Here is an 18,840-nt window from a genome sequence, read left to right as displayed (position 1 = left end):
GGATACAGCGGGGACAAACCCGGAGAGACCGGGAAGAGACCTGGGAACAGAGCCGGGATACAGCGGGGACACACCCGGAGAGACCGGGAAGAGACCTGGGAACAGAGCCGGGATACAGCGGGGACACACCTGGGCATCATCCCTGGAAACGACCTGGGACACGGCTGGAACAGAGCCGGGATACAGCTGGGACACAGCCGGGCATCACCCCTGGTACCCACCTGAGCGTCATGCTCTGGTACCCACCCGGCATCAACTCCTGGTACCCATTTGGGCATCATGCCCAGTACCCACCTGAGCACCCTCCCTTTCAGTCACCCCCTCCTGTTCAGCAGCAGTTCCTTCTCTCCACGGCCAGCCCCTCTGAACGAGGGTGGAAACAGGAACACTCCACTGCTTCCTCCTCCACAGCCCAGCCCATGTTCCTCAGCCCAAAGGGACACCAGTGACACCAGTCCCATGTTCCTCAGCCCAAAGGGACACCAGCTGCCTGGGACTTCTGCCAAGTTCAAATTCCCCTGCCCAGCCCCTGCTCCTGTGTCACTGTCGCCTGCATCCCTGTCCCCACAAACCAGCTCGCCTGCACAAACCACTTCCCTTTCAGGTAGACGTGGTCCTAGTACAAATTTTCAGGACACAGATTGATTTATTCCCCAGGAAAATTGGAAGAAATGAACCAATTAGTTGGCTGAGACATAGCTAGGTTGGGTTTGGGTTGGGTTTTTTAAATAAAGATAAGCTGGAAGAGTTTGGGACTGAGTTGCAGCAGGCTGAGATTTGGACAAACACCTTCCCCAGAGCCTTTATTTATCATTTATAGAGTAAGGGACCTACAGCACCACCCATCACTTGTGGAAATCTGAGTTCCCATCACTGGAAGAGGCAGGACCTCTTCCTTCACAAAGATGTTGTCCAGCCCACACCAAAGTAAAGGGAATTGAGTTCTTAAGATGGTGCAGCTATCTTGAGCCCAAACTCAGTGTGTTGTAACCCTTTACTGTTTAATCTTTAATAATTGCCTCAGACACAAGGCTAAATGGACATTAAAGGAGGAGGGCACAAGAATTGGGTTATTTCATGTACCAAGGAGCACAGTGACTAAAGCCAAACCCAGCAAGTCCCAACCACAGTCCACTCACCTTCCCTTAGAAAAGGAGAGGTTAGGACACTTGGTACTGTACAAAACCAAGCACTGAATGTCCAGACATGACTCAGGGCCAATTACAAAAGAGCCTCGTGCTAACTTTCACCACAGTGACCTGGCTCCCAGTGATTTCACTGCGTGATAATGCTCAGTCCACTGAAATCATAATTAAAAACAAAAGGAAAAAAGCCCCTTTAGATTGATTTTGCAACCGGAGTGCAGCAAGAAGCCAATCAAAACACGTAAGAGTTTTATTTTTAATTATGGAACTATAAAGGCTAATAGTTTATTAACATAAGGTTGCAAATTAAAGACAAATGCCAGAACTCCTTAACAGTCTCCACTGTAGAAATGTCAAAGACTTGTGCTTTAAACGTCGCTGTACCAGACACTGCAGGGCTGCCCCTCCTCCCTGCCCCCCTCTCCCACATTCCAAGGAGAAACCCCTCACTGACACCCCCAGTTTGCAACTTCAAACAACCCTTCTAAAGCAGAGACTCATCCCAGCCACTGCCAGCCCCAGCAGCCCGTGTGTCACACAAAGAACATTAAATGAGAAGGACTCAGGAACTGGTGGCACACAGGGCCACCTACATCGCAGACCTCACTTCTTACAGCGCAGTCGAATGCAAGTATTTGAGAGATCAGATCAAACATTCACAGATGCATCTCTCCCGGATTTTTGTACCCCACTTTCATTTTATTTTCTTAAAAAAATCCTCTTCAGCAGTCCAGATACTGCCTAGAATACACCTAATAACTTTCCCTAGAGCTACAAGTTTTTAATTCCACCATTGCAAAGCATTCTATGCCTCAAGTTCTCACCATAGGGTGGAGTCTGGAGTTACAGGGAGTAGTTTAAAATGGGAGTTTCAAATATCTTACTTCCTACAGAGATGTCTTTCTTGGAAACCCAAACACTTCAATGAAAACACTGACTTGAAAGGGCAAAGTCAGGAAGAGGGATGAGCACCTACAACCGAGGCTTTCCTTCTGCTCTGACTCCAAATTCTTTTGTTTGCAAGGACATCTAAAAGCACAACTAAGCTCATTTTGTCTTCAGAAAATTAAAAATGAAAGTGAAATCTCATGGATGCAGAGGCAGTAAATGCCTTGCTTTCACATTTGGAGAGATGAGCAGATTCTTCTGTAAACACACGATGCAGTGCCACGGTGTGACCCAAGCCAGCCACACCTGAAGGACAAGCTCAGCCCAACTTCCAGCAGCCCCAGAAGGTGGCCTTGGCTTGGCAGCACTCAAAGGCTTAGACCTGGTTTAGAGAACCAAGGTACAGACTATTTCTCCTAACTTGAGTACAATTTGGTTTCCACATCTAGCAAAAAAAAAAAAAAAGTGATTTATTACCTTATTACAGGGGATATTTTGGCAGAGAGAGCAGGCACGCTGAAGTGTTTTATTTCCAAAAAAAAAAAAAAAAACAAAACAAACCAACCAATTTCACTGGTCTGGTTCAGAGAACTGGCCTGGACTGCACAGGAGGCAGTTTAATACAGATGGGGAATGGGGAGCAGGAAGGAAATAACACACCAGGGGACACAAGGAATCTGCAACCCACTTTGTCTGTATCAAAGAAATTGTACTGGGGGAGAAATTTCAGAAAATGAATTGTACAACTGCACTGCAAAGATCTCCCCTTGCCCAGCTCAGGAGAAGGGTGCACTAAATAAATTTCAGCATAAGGAAGATGCTAAAATATTAAAAATCTCATCGTTGTAATCCACTGTTCCCAAGCTGTCAGCAAAGACTCACCAAATCCAAAAGGAAAAACTAGGACATTTTAGCTGTGAGCTTCAGCTGGTCACAGTGGATTAGAGGAAATCCTTCAGCCAGCAGGAGAAGCAATTGCCATGGAAAATCCCACATCCAGAGGGTACCGCTCGCAGGCACACGGACACGTGCCCCAAATGAACACAAGCATCTCATTTTCAAGTTCATTTTTGTAAATGGAAAAAGAAAAAAAAGTAAAAAAATCTATCCATACATGAAGGGGTACAGGAAGTCACACAATCCAGTTTACACCTAAAGTAAGAGCAATCAGTCCAGAGTAACAACAAGGGAAAAACTCCAGTGCTGTCGCTTGTCCGAAGTCACTACAGGGCAGAGCATGGCAGGGGGAGAGCAACTGGCTGCTTCTTCTTGGTGGGTGGATAAAACTGGCTACACCTTCCCTGCTTCCAAAGCAACGAGACAATTTCAACAGACAATCAGGAATTCTTCTGAAATGCATCTGACTCTAACAGTAACACTGAATATTCAACGATTCGTATCATCACAGCATAAAGTTTGGATAGTCTGCCTCCAGGAAAAGGCAATGGGTATCACCCAAGAGAAACCCTGCGCCCATCTTAGAATTTACAGCACTGAGTTCAAGATTTTTATTTTATGATTTTTTTTTTCTTCTTTTATCCATCCTGGAACACTTAAAATTTGTGTATCCTCAGCTCAGACATTCACAAGGCATGCGGAGACTGTCACTACTCAAGGAACATTGATGAGGCTCTGGAAAATGTACTGGTGGGCATTTGGTCTCATTTTTGTGACCTCATGCCCACCACAACATGCAAGACAGCCCTGGCAGGAGTTTTCCCCTCACATCTCCGTTTTTTGGAGGCTCCAGAAGACAAGGCTTGAAGGAATGGACAGGGAAGCTCAGGTACCATTTTAAGGAATCAAAGAAAACTCCCAGCAAGGGTCAGCCTGTGGGAATGCTGCCCTGTGTACCTGTGGGAGAGCAGTGTCAGTCCAGGGCTCAGAAAAGATGCCTGACTGAGTTTTAAAGGAAAAGGGAGGCACCTTAAATCCTGAAAAGTCAGAATTCCTGTGTTTGACAGGTGTGTTGAATACACACACACAGAGCAAGAGGGGAAGCTGTGCTCATCCACCCAGAAGGCTGCACCATTTTTCTGAGCACAGAGAATGTACAACCTCTTTTCAAAAAAAAAACCAATAACAACAATAATAAAGCAGAAGTGCAGAATCCAGACTTTTGGGTGGTCTGTGTTTAAAAACAGAAGAAATAAAAGCTAATGCTGTAAAGACAACTATTCCCTTTCAAAGCAAAGGCCACATAAAACTGTGTTGCTCAGTTTGGCTTTTACTTCATGCCACCTGTAAACACAAGACTGGATATTCAGTTAGTGGGAAGAAATGAAACCACTTTTACATCCAGAGTAAAAGAAATGCCCTCCACTGCTGGGATCACAGATTACCCAGGAAAAGGTAGCTGGGGAAGGCTTCCTCTTCTCCTTTGTTCACTTCATTAGAAAGGTTGTATCTGAACAACTGAGCTTTCAATAAAAGCATAGAACATTTCTTGATACGTTATTTCTGCCCTCTGTCTCTTAGGTTTGCTGTGGGGACTAACACTTTCCATTCCTCACCAACAGATACATCACCTTTTTGGCACCATGGGTGGAATTTCTTCCTCATGTGTAATTTTGCCCTATACAAAAGTCGATTGTCTGATCATGCAAATCCAACAGAACTCCAAAAAGTGCCACAAGACAGTTCAGCTCTTTGCCATCTACTCCCTAGTCTGTGCACTGCCATAGCGACCTCCCAGAGGACAGACTGTCATCCTTACTTAGATCTGATATGGCATTTCAACCTCTCTTTCTGGGGGGAGGGAATCGAAATCCACACCCTGATTCCACTGATTTTTCCCTCTCAGAGCTCTGAAATGAATGGAGATTTCTTTGATTTGTTGAAGACGTCTTCACTGAACAGCCTGATTAGAGAAAAACATACTGATTCAATCAAATAGAAAATAAAGACAAAAACAGGTAGTGGCAGATCTCTCAATCTTTGCTCCTGTCCTTGGAGTCGAGGGTAGAGTTTCACTGCTACTGCATTTTGCCTAGCTGGATCTTCTTCCAGGCCTCTGATGCTGTGAAAATGCAGGAGTCGAGGATCCCAGCTACAGTAAATGTTCCTCCAATGATGGCACATATCTGGAATTACAGAGAGAAGAAAGACATTTGTCACCAACGAGGGAAACTTTCACACAGCTCAAACTTGGAGGAGGGATCCTGCTGCTGGGGTATTTTCTGGAAGCACAGTAAGAACTGGGTGACAGCACTGGGGATGGAATTACATGAGAATCATTCACAAAAAACATCCCCTGCAGTGGAATAAATTAGTCCTGAACTCTTCACAGCCTGAGCCCATCACAAATCCCAGCTCCCACAGCATGAACACTGCTCCTTTCTGGGCTAAACCCCACCTAACTCAGCTTTCTAGAAGCTCTATAGATGTTGCTCACATCTTCCTGCTACTGTTTTCTATTATAAACACCACAGCCTTGTAGTCTTTTCCCCATTTCACAAGATAATAATTCACAAACAGGCGAAAGACACTGAAATAGCACGTGAAGGGCAGTGACTAACAGAGAACCCAGCTCCCAGCGACACCACAGCTCACCCTGTCTAACACTTTCCATGACAAGGGCTGCTGAGAGCAGCCAACTTAACTCTTTGTGGGACAAAGTTTTCCACACAAGATGTCTTGGGGCAAATTAAAACATGTAATCACTTTCAAGAAAAGAGTTAGGGAAAAAGTTAATCTCCTGATTAGCGTTAACAGCCTACTTCACTTCCCACGTGCTACGAAAACACAGAAATATTCTGTGTATTCTGTCAAACCAGAGTCCCTGTGGAAACAGAATCACAGAATCATTTAGGCTGGAGAAGACCAACGATACAAAATATTTCCCTGCTACACTGGCTCACTGGTTTGGGATTAGTATCTCCTTCAGCTCCTAGCTCATAACAAATCCCCTTTTTCCAAGGCAGGCCCTTGTCAGGAGATAAGCTCCGTATCTTGTTCCCTCCTCACAACCCAGTGTTGTTATTCTCAGAACCACCTCATCCTACACAATGTAAAAGACCAAATTGAAAGAGCATCACAGTTATGAAGTAAAAAAATGTGGGAGTTAGGAAATTAGAACTGTGTAATTAGCACATGGCTGGTAACGTTTTTAGGTTACGTTGTGGTGTATCACACTTTCCGTGTGAATGCTGCCTGGTGGCACCCTGGGGCTTTCTTCCCCTCCTGTGGTGTTTGACTTCTGCCTCCTCACCAGCAGGTGGTTTGTATTAACCCACTCAAATGTTTCTGTATCAAAAATAGTGAGGCAGTAGGAGCAGGGCAGTGCCTGTCCCCCTGTGCTGGGCACTGCTGAGGCCACACCGTGAGTGCTGTGCCCAGTTCTGGCCTCTCATGGAAAGATGGACATGGAGGGGCTGGAGCATGTCCAGGGAAGAGAATGGAGCTGGGAAGGGGCTGGAGCCCCAGGAGCGGCTGAGGGAGCTGGAAAGGGGCTCAGGCTGGAGCAAAGGAGGCTCAGGGGGGACCTTGTGGCTCTGCACAAGTCCCTGACAGGAGGGGGCAGCCGGGGGGGTCGGGCTCTGCTCGCAGGGAACAGGGACAGGAGGAGAGGGAACGGCCTCAGGCTGGGCCAGGGCAGGCTCAGGGTGGACAGCAGCAGGAATTTCCCCATGGAAAGGGTGCTCAGGCCTTGGCAGGGGCTGCCCAGGGAGGTTTGGAGTGCCCATCCCTGGAGGTGTCCCAGGAAGGGCTGGAGGTGGCACTCAGTGCTCCGGGCTGGGGACAAGGTGGGAGTGGGGCGCAGGCTGGACTCGATGGCTTTGGGGATCTTCTCCAACCCAAACTATTCTATGCTAAACATCATAAAACTGCAACACAGCTGGCACAGAAGGGAACTGGTGCCACACTACACGCACCGTGCCACGTCTCTGCTCCCACACAACACCCCGTGGGCAAAGTCACGGACAGAAAAACAACGTAAGAGCAGCAGCAGCAGCGCTGAGGGGAAGGAACAAACAGCTCACTGACGGTGAGCAAAGGCAGTGAGAACTACAGCTCCTTTCCATGTGTATTTATAACCAAGATATGAACATTTAGTGAGCTCAGTGAAACAAGGAGCTGCAGGAAGCGTGGCTTTTGCAGGACACTGAGCATTCCAGCAGATCAAGGCTGCTAAAACCAGAGCACCAGCCTGAGGCAAAGTCAGGATTTTTAGGGGACAAGTCCAGCTCCTGCCCCTGTGGCCCCCTCCCTGCTGTCCCTCAGGATGTGACACAGGGTGACTTCCCAGGGAAAATGCCCACCATGGAGCTGGGTTATTTCAGTTCAGAGCAGCTCAGCTGACAGGAGATGTCACAGCACAAACACAAACCCCGTCCAACACCCAGATTCTGCATCACACGGCAGGAAAATCTGACTTCAGTGCAGCAGCACAAGGGGCTGGGGAATTGAAAAAAAATATATAAATTCATCTGCAGAGCTCTGTAGTGCTGAGTGGGGATGAGTCACACACACCTGGCACTGGCTCGGGGCCTCCTGCACACAGAGCTTTGAGTCCTGGTGACGAAAAAAGGGCTTGGAGTCCTTGTGACCAGCACTGGGCTCTAGGTCAGCACAGGAGCTGCCCCACGGTGTTCCTTTATCATCACAGCTCTCATACGTATGGGAGGCTGGCAGCAGGCACTTCTTTAGATTTAATGGAATAAATGACTGGGAATGGCCTGGGTTTAGCTCTGTGAGGTCTGTTTTACTCAGGCCCAGCCATTAAAGGATGAAGGGGAAGAGACACAGATGTGGAATAATCCCAGCAGTGAGAGCCCATCCAACAGGAGGAATGCACCTTGAGCAGAAGGTGATCACAGCAGAGTGGGGTGCAGGCTCATGCCTGAAGGAAAACACGAGTGGATATGTAGGAGGAGGCAAGGCTGCAAGCAAGGTGACAGAAAGGCAAATGTCAGACACACAACTGTGCTCCTCTGGGATGTCCTGAAGTCTGAAAATTACTTTTAAGGACAGAGGGGATCAGTAGGACACTCAAGCAATTCCTAGTAAGGCAAACTGCAGAATCCCACCCAGAGCTTTTCAGCAAATCTGGTAGAACGCTGTCTTGGCTTGAAAAATGCCACAGGAATGAATCTGTGACACCTCTCAGTACCAGGCCCCAGGGCTGAAATTACTCTGCCTGCAACCACTCTGTTCCAGCTCCCCCCCCCTCATTATTTCCAGTTTAATTCTTTTTCACACCTAGAGGCCAGATGAGTCCTCTCACACCAGGAAAAAAAATTTCTTTGGATTTTGAATGCTTCAACAGAACTTTGGCTGCTTTTCTCCCTGCTCTCCCTCCCAGTCCCTACACTGATCTCATGATAAAACATTCTTTCAGTCTGGCCACTCACAGGAACTCATGAATTTTCAGCAGTGAAACTTTTCCCCTTGCTCCATAACCTCAACCAGGAGGTCTTGAATGGCTTCTCTTTATGAGGGAGGAGTTGATTTTAAGTAGTGAAGTTTGACATGCAAAAAAACTTGTGTTTAACACTATGCCAAGTGTCTGGTTAACCCCAGGCAAACTCATGGAACAGTGACAGTGGCAGCACTGATCCACAATACAAAATCTTATTTAGTATTGAACTTTTTGGAGCACGACATGTAAAGTAAAAAAAACCTTATGCTAAACCAAAGCCTTTGCACAGGAAGCACCTCTCAAATCATACAGGAAATTAGGGTAATTCCCCACACCACAAAGATCTAAGGAGCAGGCATGAGATAGAATAGGGACAGAGAGGATCTGGGAATGCTGCTACGGGGCTGGAATGCTGCTCTTAGCAGTGCTGAAGTTTTGGAGGGCAAACTCATTAGTGACAAAGAGCATCAGATAACCTTGGCAGCAGCAGCAGGAGATGCCTTTGGCTCTCTGCTGAACAGCCAACACCCCTCTCCCGTGGGATCATCCCTCCAACACTGCCACCATCACCCCCCAAAAGCTTCTTTCAAGTCCACAGGATCACCCCCCATCCCCAGGACAAATTTAAATGTCCTGAAATCCACAGAGGGCCCCAAGTAAAGAGTGAAGGAGCCCCTATCCCAGAGCCTGCCTTGTGGTTTTTAAACTGAACAGCTGCTGCTCAGAACAAGCTGCTGCTTTCCATGGCCAGGCAGTGACTCCACACGCCCCAGCCCAATCCCTGCTGGCCCTTAGCCCAGTGCTGGTCATCACTAACTGGTCTCCAGAGCAACTGTGATGCAAAAGGCCACGCTGGAGATACAGGAAGGGGCTAAAGAACAGATCATGTCATCCAAACAGGGCAGGGAAAGCAAGGCCGGGGAGTTTTGATCCTCTGCAGTGCTGCTCCCTCTTCCAAGCTGTTCAATGCCACCTGCAAGGCTGTAAAGCTGAAATGCAGAGCCAAGGCTGCCCTCCTGTACAGCAATCCTGGCCCAAAGGAGGGCCAGAGCAGCTCACCAGGGCCAGATGGCCCAGACTGAGAGCCAGGATCCAGCCCCCGGAACAAAGCTCTGCCTCCACACCAGGAGTGTTTGTCACACCTGGGTGACGTCCTGACACAGCTACTGCCAGCACCAGCATCATCCTCACGCCTCCAGAGGAAGGACATTCAACTGAAATGGCCCTCAGTGAGCTGCTTGACACCACAGCCATTTATAAGACCAAACAAAGCAGCCAAAAGTCAACTGTAAAACTCTCCTTAAGCAGCCCAGCAGCCAGAAAGTGCCTGGCTAACTTTACAGACAGAACAGGGTGAAATTCAAGCAGGGGCCAGTGATTCAACACTCAGTCCAATGAGGAATATGGTGTGTGGAGAGGACTGTTATTTTGGGGAAGAGGAGAAACTGAAATTCTTATTTAATGAAAATGAAGCAACCTTTAAATCTTTTCACAAACAGAAGCAGAGCTGCTGTTCCGTTTGTGGATTCTGAGTAGGAAACACACACTTCAGTTTTTGAGGTGATGGGATACGAACTCAAATGAGATACAAACCCAAAATGTCACTGTGGCAACCAGGAAGGAAACCCTCTCCTGTGGTCCTTTAGATCAACCCAGAAGGAGGATATCAAATTCAACAGAGATGCTATTTACAGGCATGCAATGGTGCATCAGCAGTGAATCAATGCTGACAATAAAATTAAAGAATAATCACAGCTATCAAATCATTTCCCATGAAAACACCTCCACACCCTCACCCCCAACAAGATGCGTGAGAAACCTCTGGTAGCATAATTTGAGGGGAAGAAGCAGAGGCAGAATGAGATGCCAAGTCGTGAAATGCTGATGTTTGACCTTTTTTAGGATGATGTTTTGAAGCCAAGCAGATGTGCTAAGAACAGAAAGTCTTACACCACGACATTTAGATTTTGCTCCAAGTCCCCTTCTCTGGGTATTTGTGTATTCCAGAGGTCACTGTCCAAAGTTCAGTGAAGGGAACTTGCTGTTTATCAGAAGCTGCAAAATCAAAAACCTGAAGTGCAACTCGGCCACACTGTTTATGTGACATCCAATTAAAAGAGTCAAACAGTTTAAAAATCAGAATTTGAGGTCTTTGCTCCAGCCAATTTACCAACTGCTTCACATTCCACCATGCCTTGCTGGCACAGCTCACTGCAGCTTCAATTTTAAGCCAACTCCCTGAGGACACATTTTTTTTAAGTTCTGGAGGATCTTTAAATAGCTCTTTGCCTAATGAGCAGTTTGGCCAGCACAGCATTGTTCTGGATGCTGAGATCAGGACTGCAGGATGATCTCTGGACAGATCCAAATGTAACTCGTCAGGAAAACACCTCTGGAATTTGATAATGCAGCTCTTCTCCACTTCTACCCAGGAGTAAATGCCTGGAACTGGCATTCCCATATTAAGCCAAGCAGCAGCACTGAGTAAAACAACTGCCCTGCATTCAGTGCCTTGTAGGAGAGGAGAGATGTGGCTGCTGGTGAAATCTCCACTGCCAGTTTTCTTCCTATTTATTGTAAAAATCACCCAAATACCAGCAGATGGTGAGGACAGGCAGCTCTGTGTCATCCAATAGTTCTCCTTCCCTCACCTGAACAAAGGAAAACCTCTCTAGGTGAGAACAGGGTGACTTTGGGATGGAAAAGGGTGTTGAGGCCCTGGCACAGGGTGCCCAGAGAAGCTGTGGCTACCCCTGGATCCCTGGAAGTGTCCAAGGCCAGGTTCGACAGGGCTTGGAGCAGCCTGGAAGGACACTTCCAAAAGACATCCTTTGCTAATAATGAAATAGATCTTTTTGCCTTACATGTCGCCAAAAACAACATTCATGACCATGGAAATGCTGGCTCAAATCATAACCCGAGCCAGAGAAAGACTGTTGACCATGACAGGTCAAGACTTTGCAATAATTTATATACCTTTAAAAAGAGAGTATTTTCAAAAGTGTCACTGCCCATGGCAGGGGGTGGAAAGGGATGAGGTTCAAGGTTCTTTCCAACCCAAACCATTCTGGATTCTCTGCACATTTGATCTCATCATTACTGAGCAGTTTACTGCAGTTTTCCTACTCACCACGTCAGCTTTACTTCCAAGCTTCTGACACGCTGCAATAGAGCCCATCCTGCCTAGACAGAGCCTGGCACTTCTGCAATAGGTAAATTTTCCTTCTTTTTGTGCCTAGCTGTTAAATGAAGTTGTCAGAGCACTGGAATTACAGTCGCCTCACACTCCAGTACCACCCCAGGGACGTGCTGCTTTATCTCCACCACATCACAATGCTCCGAGGCAAAAACTCGATTCCTCTGGACAAGAAAGGCTCAGGAGAGAAATGAAAGGCAGGCAGAGGAAGGGAGAAGGAGAGGTTTAGGGTAACTCACCGAAGTGATAAACCTGTACAAAGGCTGTCTCCTCTCTGTGTATTTCACTGTGATGGGGCTCAGGTCATACCGGAACCAGATGGCCGGGATGATGCGGCCAGTGTGGCTGTAGGCTACGTATTCCTGGGAAAGAAAGGGAGAAAATGGCACAAAGTGTGAGCAGTCTCATTCCAGAGAGTGTCTGCCATCAAACTGCCTCTGTGGGTTTGGCCCTCACCCCACTGTTTTGGACCAGGGACCAGATGGAAAGAAGCAAACAGTGATTCCTGCGTGACTGCCCACCTCCAGCCCTTATCAACCAGGAAAACAAGCTCCTTACAGCCTGATGATGAAAGAGCTGGGACAGAGAGTGATGCTGATTACTCTCACCTTTATTCAGAGTTACAGGACTAAACAGAAAAGCTGTCATTGATTCTCTGTCATAGATCTGCTCTGTTTAAATACAAACAGCCTGGCCGCAGGTGAAGTTTTGGTACTGTAAATCACATGTATGTCTATATTTTGTATATAAACCATTCACCAAACAAATGGAATTTAGTTCTTAAGAGCCTGGAAACTCCTCCTTGTCCTTGCATTCCTGTCAGGCCCTCTTCCCACTGGGACCAGCAATGGGAATGTTTTGCCCTTTCAGTATGAATCATCTGCAACCACGTTCAAACCACGTTAAAAACTCCTGCTGAAAGCCAGGATGAAACTGTATACAGAAAAATATTGGCAAAGGCTCAAAAATTATCCCAGGCTGGTTTGAGAAAGACATCTTTCAGACTGCCAGTGACAATCTCCCTTAATCCATTTGTTTCCTAACAGGTCCAGTGCCATCCATGGCCACAGGACAGCACCAAGCAGGACACGCTGACCAGCACCAATACCAACACCAACCCAGTAACTAAAGTCACATCTTCTTGAAATAATATTTTGTCTGTGCTGTCAGTGGAGATAGATATCAGTTTTCAAGGATCAGGACATCCTCAGGCTGAAGAAAAATCCAAGGAAAGCAGGCTGGGGACCCAGCAGTGCAAGGAGAGCCATTGGCACTAGCGTGGCACAGGCTGTCTCTCCACCCAGCTGCTCTTCCCTTCCCCAGCCCTGTGATAAGCTGCCAGCTCAGATCTCCTCTCCTGGTTCAATTTTCCTTCACAGAGAGGCAAAGACAGCCTCAAATACTTCAGAAAGATGGAAAAAGAACAAGCAACAGGACACTCATGAGCAAGTTTAATTTTGCTCTCTGTGAGCTAGTGAAACAGCATTTATCTTCAGTAATCTTATATAAATCCCAAGTTTCCTTATTTTTAGGGGTTTTATCCCATGATGACAACAGAAGGAGAAGTCCCTAGTCATGTCATTTTCAGGGCTTTTACTGGAGTTCTGCAGCACATGTGGGGACAGTGGTTATGTGGGAAGTGAGGAAGCAGAGGAGCTAAGAGAGGAGACAGAGTCCACACTTCAGATTCTCCTCATCTCCTCACACCAGCCACTCTGTGCCAGACTATGCCCATGGCTTCCCATTTCTCTTTCCCACTGTTCAGTGTGGGAGTAAAGGTCTGGAGCACCACGAGAAGAAAGCGCAGAGGCAGCAGTGCTTCTCAGCACCTCAGTTTTGACAGAACTGACCTCATTTTTTCCTTCCTCTCCCCTTCTCCCCACCAGCAATCCTGCCCTAATGAGTCAGACTTGGCTGAACGCCCCAATTTGCAGCCAAGCTCACAGAAGTGTCAAAAGCTCCTGCTGCCTATTTTCCAAATTACGTTCAGAACTCCTATCACTGGAGTCTTATCAGAACAGCAGTTGTGACGTTAAGCAGAACAAATACATTGCCATCTGAGCAGAGGGAGATGTCCAAATCCCTGGAACACACCACACAAACCAGCCCAAAAGCCACTGGGCAGGAACATTAACCTGAGAACTAGTCTGGGAGAGCGTGTGCTTGATTATCAGTTAGGGCAAACTAGCAGGAATTAGATATTACAGGTTCTGGACTTTTGTTAAGCACTTGAATGGCAAATCATTTTCAACTGAAAGATGCTTTCTACCTTAAAAAGTGAACAGGGTCTTTTTTTTCCTTAAAAAACAGTTCAATACATTGAATTGTTAAAATGCTGAACGTGGAACTCAGTGCTCTGGGCTGGGTGATAAGGTGGGGATTGGCCACTGGCAGGACTTGGGGATCTTGGAGGGCTTTTCTGAACTAATGGATGCTGTGATAATTCACCATCATAAAGCAGGGACTGTGAAGTATTTGCTGCTACAGTTCAGTGGCCTAATGCCTGAAATCAACATTTGTAACAAGCTAAAAACTCTGCTGATTTATTTGTCTCATACACCCATCACAACTGAGACTGTTCTGCTAAAACCAGGTCTAAGTGATGTTTTGTGTGCTCAGCTGGATTACAGTTTCCATTCAGGTGCACCTTGACTGGCACAAGAGGAGTTCCTGCAGCCTGTAAATACCTCCCACACGAGTTACAGAAATCCACATCAGCTGAACCGACAGACAAGAACGCCAGGAGGAAGAACACCTTTCTCAGGAATGAAAGCACCACCACCACCTGCTTTGGCAAGCCCTCACAATCCCAACCCCAGCAAATGCCAGCACCAGGAAAAGCCCCACTCTGAAGAGCTTCAGTTCCTCCTTCTCCCAGCAGAGGCTACTGCTCACCTACAAACTCATGTACAGAGCATGGAGCAGAGCAAGAGGGGAAGGAATGGTGGCTGAACATCCTCCATGCATCCCCTGGGATGCAGTGAGGAGCTTCCTGGAGAGCCTCCTGCTCCTTTACCTTATTTGCCACCGTGTACTGGTAGGAGTATCGCTGCTTGCCGCTCATGTCCTCGTACACCGTGGGGACAATCTTCAGGATGTAGTCGTGAGAGGCAAGGGCTGTGCTCCGGGAAGGAAAGGGAAGGACACATTAGCACTGAAAAAAAGGAGTCTGCCTACAGAACAATTCAAAGTGGAGCAAGTCACAAAAAAGGGTGTCTCCCTCCTCCTTATCTCAGTGACAAAGCGACAGCTTCAAACCCCACATCTCTGCCCTTTGCTCAGAACTCTGTCAGGTACCTGGCTGACACCAGAAGCCGCCCACCACTTCTGTAGGACCACAACTCAACCAGGGTTTGGGTTACTTGAAGCTTCCTAACTGCTTGCAACTATAAATGGTAACACTTTTTATCACCACCACAAACAGCGTGGTTAAATCAGGAACTGGCTGAGGTTGGGACTGCAGCCCACTGAGATCATTTTGACAAAAAAACCTGAGGTATCACAACCTGTGTACTTCCATTTCTTTCTTGCTTTCTTATCGTCCTTCTCCAAAAGCTGCTTAACCCTTTCTTTTTTCACTATTTAAACAGCTCATTCCATTTTTTGTGTCTGCTAAAATGGTTCTAAAACAGAACTCTAAATGACATCTCTGCAGGGTCCTCTAGCCAAGTGTAACACAATGACATTTGGCTCCTGGAGGTAAAAAAAAACCCCAAACAGCAACTGTATAGCTTCAGGAACAGCCATAGAAATTTTGTTCCAACAAATGGTAACAGGACTCATATCCTGCAGGAGCCTGAACTCTTGAGAGAAAAACTCTCTACACCGAATTGTAGCATTCATTGGCAATTTCCTTTTTGTGCTGGGCACAAAGAAGGGCCACGAAAATGTCCCTCTCACCATCCAGTAGAAATTTAGAGGTAATTTGCAACACAAGGACAGGGAAAAGTTCTGGTGGAAGTAACAGCAGCAAAGGGACACTACAGGAACAGGATAAAAAACTCCATAAGGACTGCAAAGGACCTTTTGGGCCAAGCCTTTTCTGCAGCACTGGAGGAAATGGAAATGTCAGCCAGCAATGTCTGGATCATTTGGGCTGAAGAGGCAAATTAAAGACTTCTGGATACACCAGTGTTGCATGAATGGCCCTGCTTTCCCTCCTGCAGAGGGTGGCTGAGAGCTGCAATCCCCAGGAATACCCACGGTTTGAGCTGAGCTTGTCTGCTCCCTCCAAGGCATTGAATGCTCCGTGAACGTTGTGGACCTGGAAAGCAAAAAGGAGCATGAAGAAACTGTGCTCTGACTTGATACTCTTGACCTTTGCTTCCCTACCTTGTGACCAGGGGATCAGCCTGATTCAACCTTTCCAGAAAACAAAGCCTCAACCCAGTAAAAGATGACCCCAAATATCTTTCAGTGACCATCATCACAGTGGTTTGTTCCAAGTGAAAAAGCTGATTTCACAACATCTTACAAGATGAAACTCCAAAACCACTCCAAAGCTAGAGGAATTGCAGTTGGAAGAGGCCAGTTGTGAAATTTTCACCGTGAGCTATTTCCTAAGAGCTTTGCAAGGTTAACTGTGAAATTAATTTATCAGGCTGAAAGGGAAATAACTGGGAGTCACACTGGGGCTAAAACTCTGGAGTTCTCCTCTAAACGTGGTTCGTGTCAGAGCAGCTGGGCTTGTACAACTCATCAGCCTTGGAGATGGGAAGGACACATCCCAACACTGCCATCCCTTCAGCTTTTCCTGCAGCTGATCCCAGGCCTGAGAGTATCTGTTTGCCCAGAATAACAGGATTTCCATCCCTTGCAAATGCTGTGACCTGGAGTCTGATCTCCACCAACAGAATAATCCATGTGTGAACTCTCCAGACAGGGAAGACTTTCCAGACAGGGAAAAGCCCACAGCAGAGCTATAGGTCAGAGGTTGTGCTGCTCACAAGGTACAAAGAAAGGACAAAGAACTCCACAGCCTAGAAATTCCTGACCTTAAGTCAGACAACAGGGAAGAAGAGTTTGGAAGGAGGATTTAGTCATGGGTGTGACAGTTTCAGCTCACCAACAGGGCAATGCCATCTCCTTCCCAGACCCCCTCAACAACTGGCAGCACGTGGATGTATCTGTCTCATCCTAATGGACATTTCCCTATTCCCAGCACTACAGAATGGATGATGGAGGAAGCACCAGTGAACCCGTTTCAGCTCAGCAGAATGGGAATTCTGGGGAGACAAAACCATCAGCAAGAAGCTTCAGCTTCAGCTGGAAGGTGCTGGGAACAGGAGCAGAGCAAAAGCAACAGCTGATCCTGCTGCAGGGCCTTTTGCTCTGCTGGGATTTCACACAACCATGACCATTCCCAAACTACATCTGCAGGCTGTGCTTATCCTTTACTCACTGGAAAAGGCCCAAGAAGAAAAAGAAGCCCCTGGAGGGGGCTACAGAGTTATGTTCCATTCTTGATAGAGCTATGAATTAAGTCTCTTATAGAATATCTGGGCCAGAAACTCTAAGGTCCACTTCAAAATTTTGGTAGATTTTTCCCTCGTGTAGATGAGACTAAAATTCAAACTAATGAGTTCCTGCATGTCAGGTAATGCAGTAAAGAGACAGATGTAGAAAGCAGAAGATGATGCATTTTCACTGTCAGGGGCAGACAACTCTCCTGACAAGGTTAAAACCAGGATTATTCAACACCATAATCTAGCACTCAGTAGAAATTATGATTAAAAATGCATCATCTCCTACTTCCACATCTCTCTCTTAACTGGGTTATCTCACATGCAGGAACTCACTGGTTTCATTTATGATCTCATCTAAATGAGGAAAAAAGCTACAAAAAGTCTGCCACTATTATGCACAAAGTACTGATGAAAACTCAAAGCTCATTCAGAGCCAGATGACATTTAAATCTCTATTTCAAAGAGACTGGTTTTTCTGGAGAATGCAGCCTGTCCCTTAGTGGATCATTGTGGCAGAGTCAGTAACAACCTACAAAGAACAAACTCCCAGCACATGACACAAGTGAATGAGAAGCTCCTCACACTCTTTAAGGAATATAAGCATGTATTACATCAAAGCAGGTGGAGACAGCCCGAAGTATTCAAAGGTGCTTCTAGACAGATTTAAAGCTCTCCACACTTGCTGGCTCTCACTGCTTGCTGAGTAGCAGTGGTGGTAGCACCTGTTTGGTGAACACATCCTTCTTTAATTTGTGCTGCTGAACTGCTGTTTGCCTGCAGGACCAGCAGCACCTACGTGCTCCCTCCTTGTGCATGCAGATGATGAGTAGTTACTCTGAACTCTGAAAATACTCATCTGAACTTGCCCGAATCAGGAGCCAACTCCACATTTGCTAGACAGGTTTCTCACCACCAGCACAGAAGACACTTGCTGCTGGTCTGTCCAGGCTCCTCCTTCATGCTGATTCACACTGCAGCTGCCTTACTCCAGGACTCCGTGATAAAACAATGGGAATGCTCCCTCAGAGCACCGATTTCCCACGCAGGCTGCACAACTCCCTATTAGCACTTACCTAATATTTTTCATAATCTCAGTGTGCTTTACAGACATTAAGCCAAGCTTATTTATATGCTAATATTTCCCCGTTCCCACACAAGATATTTCCTAAAAGAAGCCGGGAGCAGAATCAGAAGACTACAAAGCAACGCTTAGACTTGTTAGCATGAAAAAGGGTTTTGGAAGTGGGTGTACAAGGAGCAGACTAATGAGACGTCTGTGCTGAGGAAAGAAGATTACAGAGAGACTATGGGTAAGCAATGTTTAGGGTGAGTCTCAAGCTGGGTGTGCACATGTGGAACTCCCACCTGCGAGGCCAGCTCCTTGGAAGTAGGCTGGAGAAGTGCTGTAATCTGTCCTTATTGAGCAATCAGGTAATATTACATAACTTGCAACACCTGGTGAAACTCTATCCACTGGGCAAGTGCATACATTCAGCTTCTTCCCAGCAGGGAATTGGCAGTGCTAAGTCTGACTTGTGTTTCACAGAACAAATTTGACTAATAGGTGTCTGCTATACAAGTACAGTGAAGTGAAGTGAATTAAAAAGAGCTTGACTGGTGCTGTGGTAAACACAGTAGCAAGCACACATCTTCCCTGAGTGCATCACTGCTCCTCCACGAAGGAAGAAAGGATTGTTTGCTGTGTTCATACTAAAACCAGATTTTGCTGAGCCACAAATCCTCATTTCTACTCCCTGCAGGAAGACAGACACGGAGTTTTCCAAA

At 46.7% G+C, this 18,840-nt stretch overlaps 1 protein-coding gene across 1 annotated transcript in view; it reads right to left on the bottom strand.

The window, feature by feature from the left end:
- Positions 1 to 1,543: 1,543 nt before the first annotated feature.
- The window catches only part of ERGIC1 (endoplasmic reticulum-golgi intermediate compartment 1), a 58,346-nt gene continuing 41,049 nt past the window's right edge, over positions 1,544 to 18,840 (bottom strand). The window contains exons 7-10 of the mRNA XM_082291562.1: positions 15,794 to 15,854; positions 14,607 to 14,707; positions 11,830 to 11,952; positions 1,544 to 5,116 (exon numbers count right to left, since the gene is read on the bottom strand). Of these exons, the coding sequence (XP_082147688.1) occupies positions 5,009 to 5,116; positions 11,830 to 11,952; positions 14,607 to 14,707; positions 15,794 to 15,854 (393 nt within the window). The 3' untranslated portion in view covers positions 1,544 to 5,008. The remainder of the gene's footprint in view (positions 5,117 to 11,829; positions 11,953 to 14,606; positions 14,708 to 15,793; positions 15,855 to 18,840) is intronic.

Source organism: Coloeus monedula (genome assembly GCF_965178545.1).
Source record: "Coloeus monedula genome assembly, chromosome: 15".
NCBI classification, from domain to species: domain Eukaryota; kingdom Metazoa; phylum Chordata; class Aves; order Passeriformes; family Corvidae; genus Coloeus; species Coloeus monedula.
Note: the sequence above shows the minus strand (reverse complement) of the source record. Positions and strands in the feature narration are given on the sequence as shown.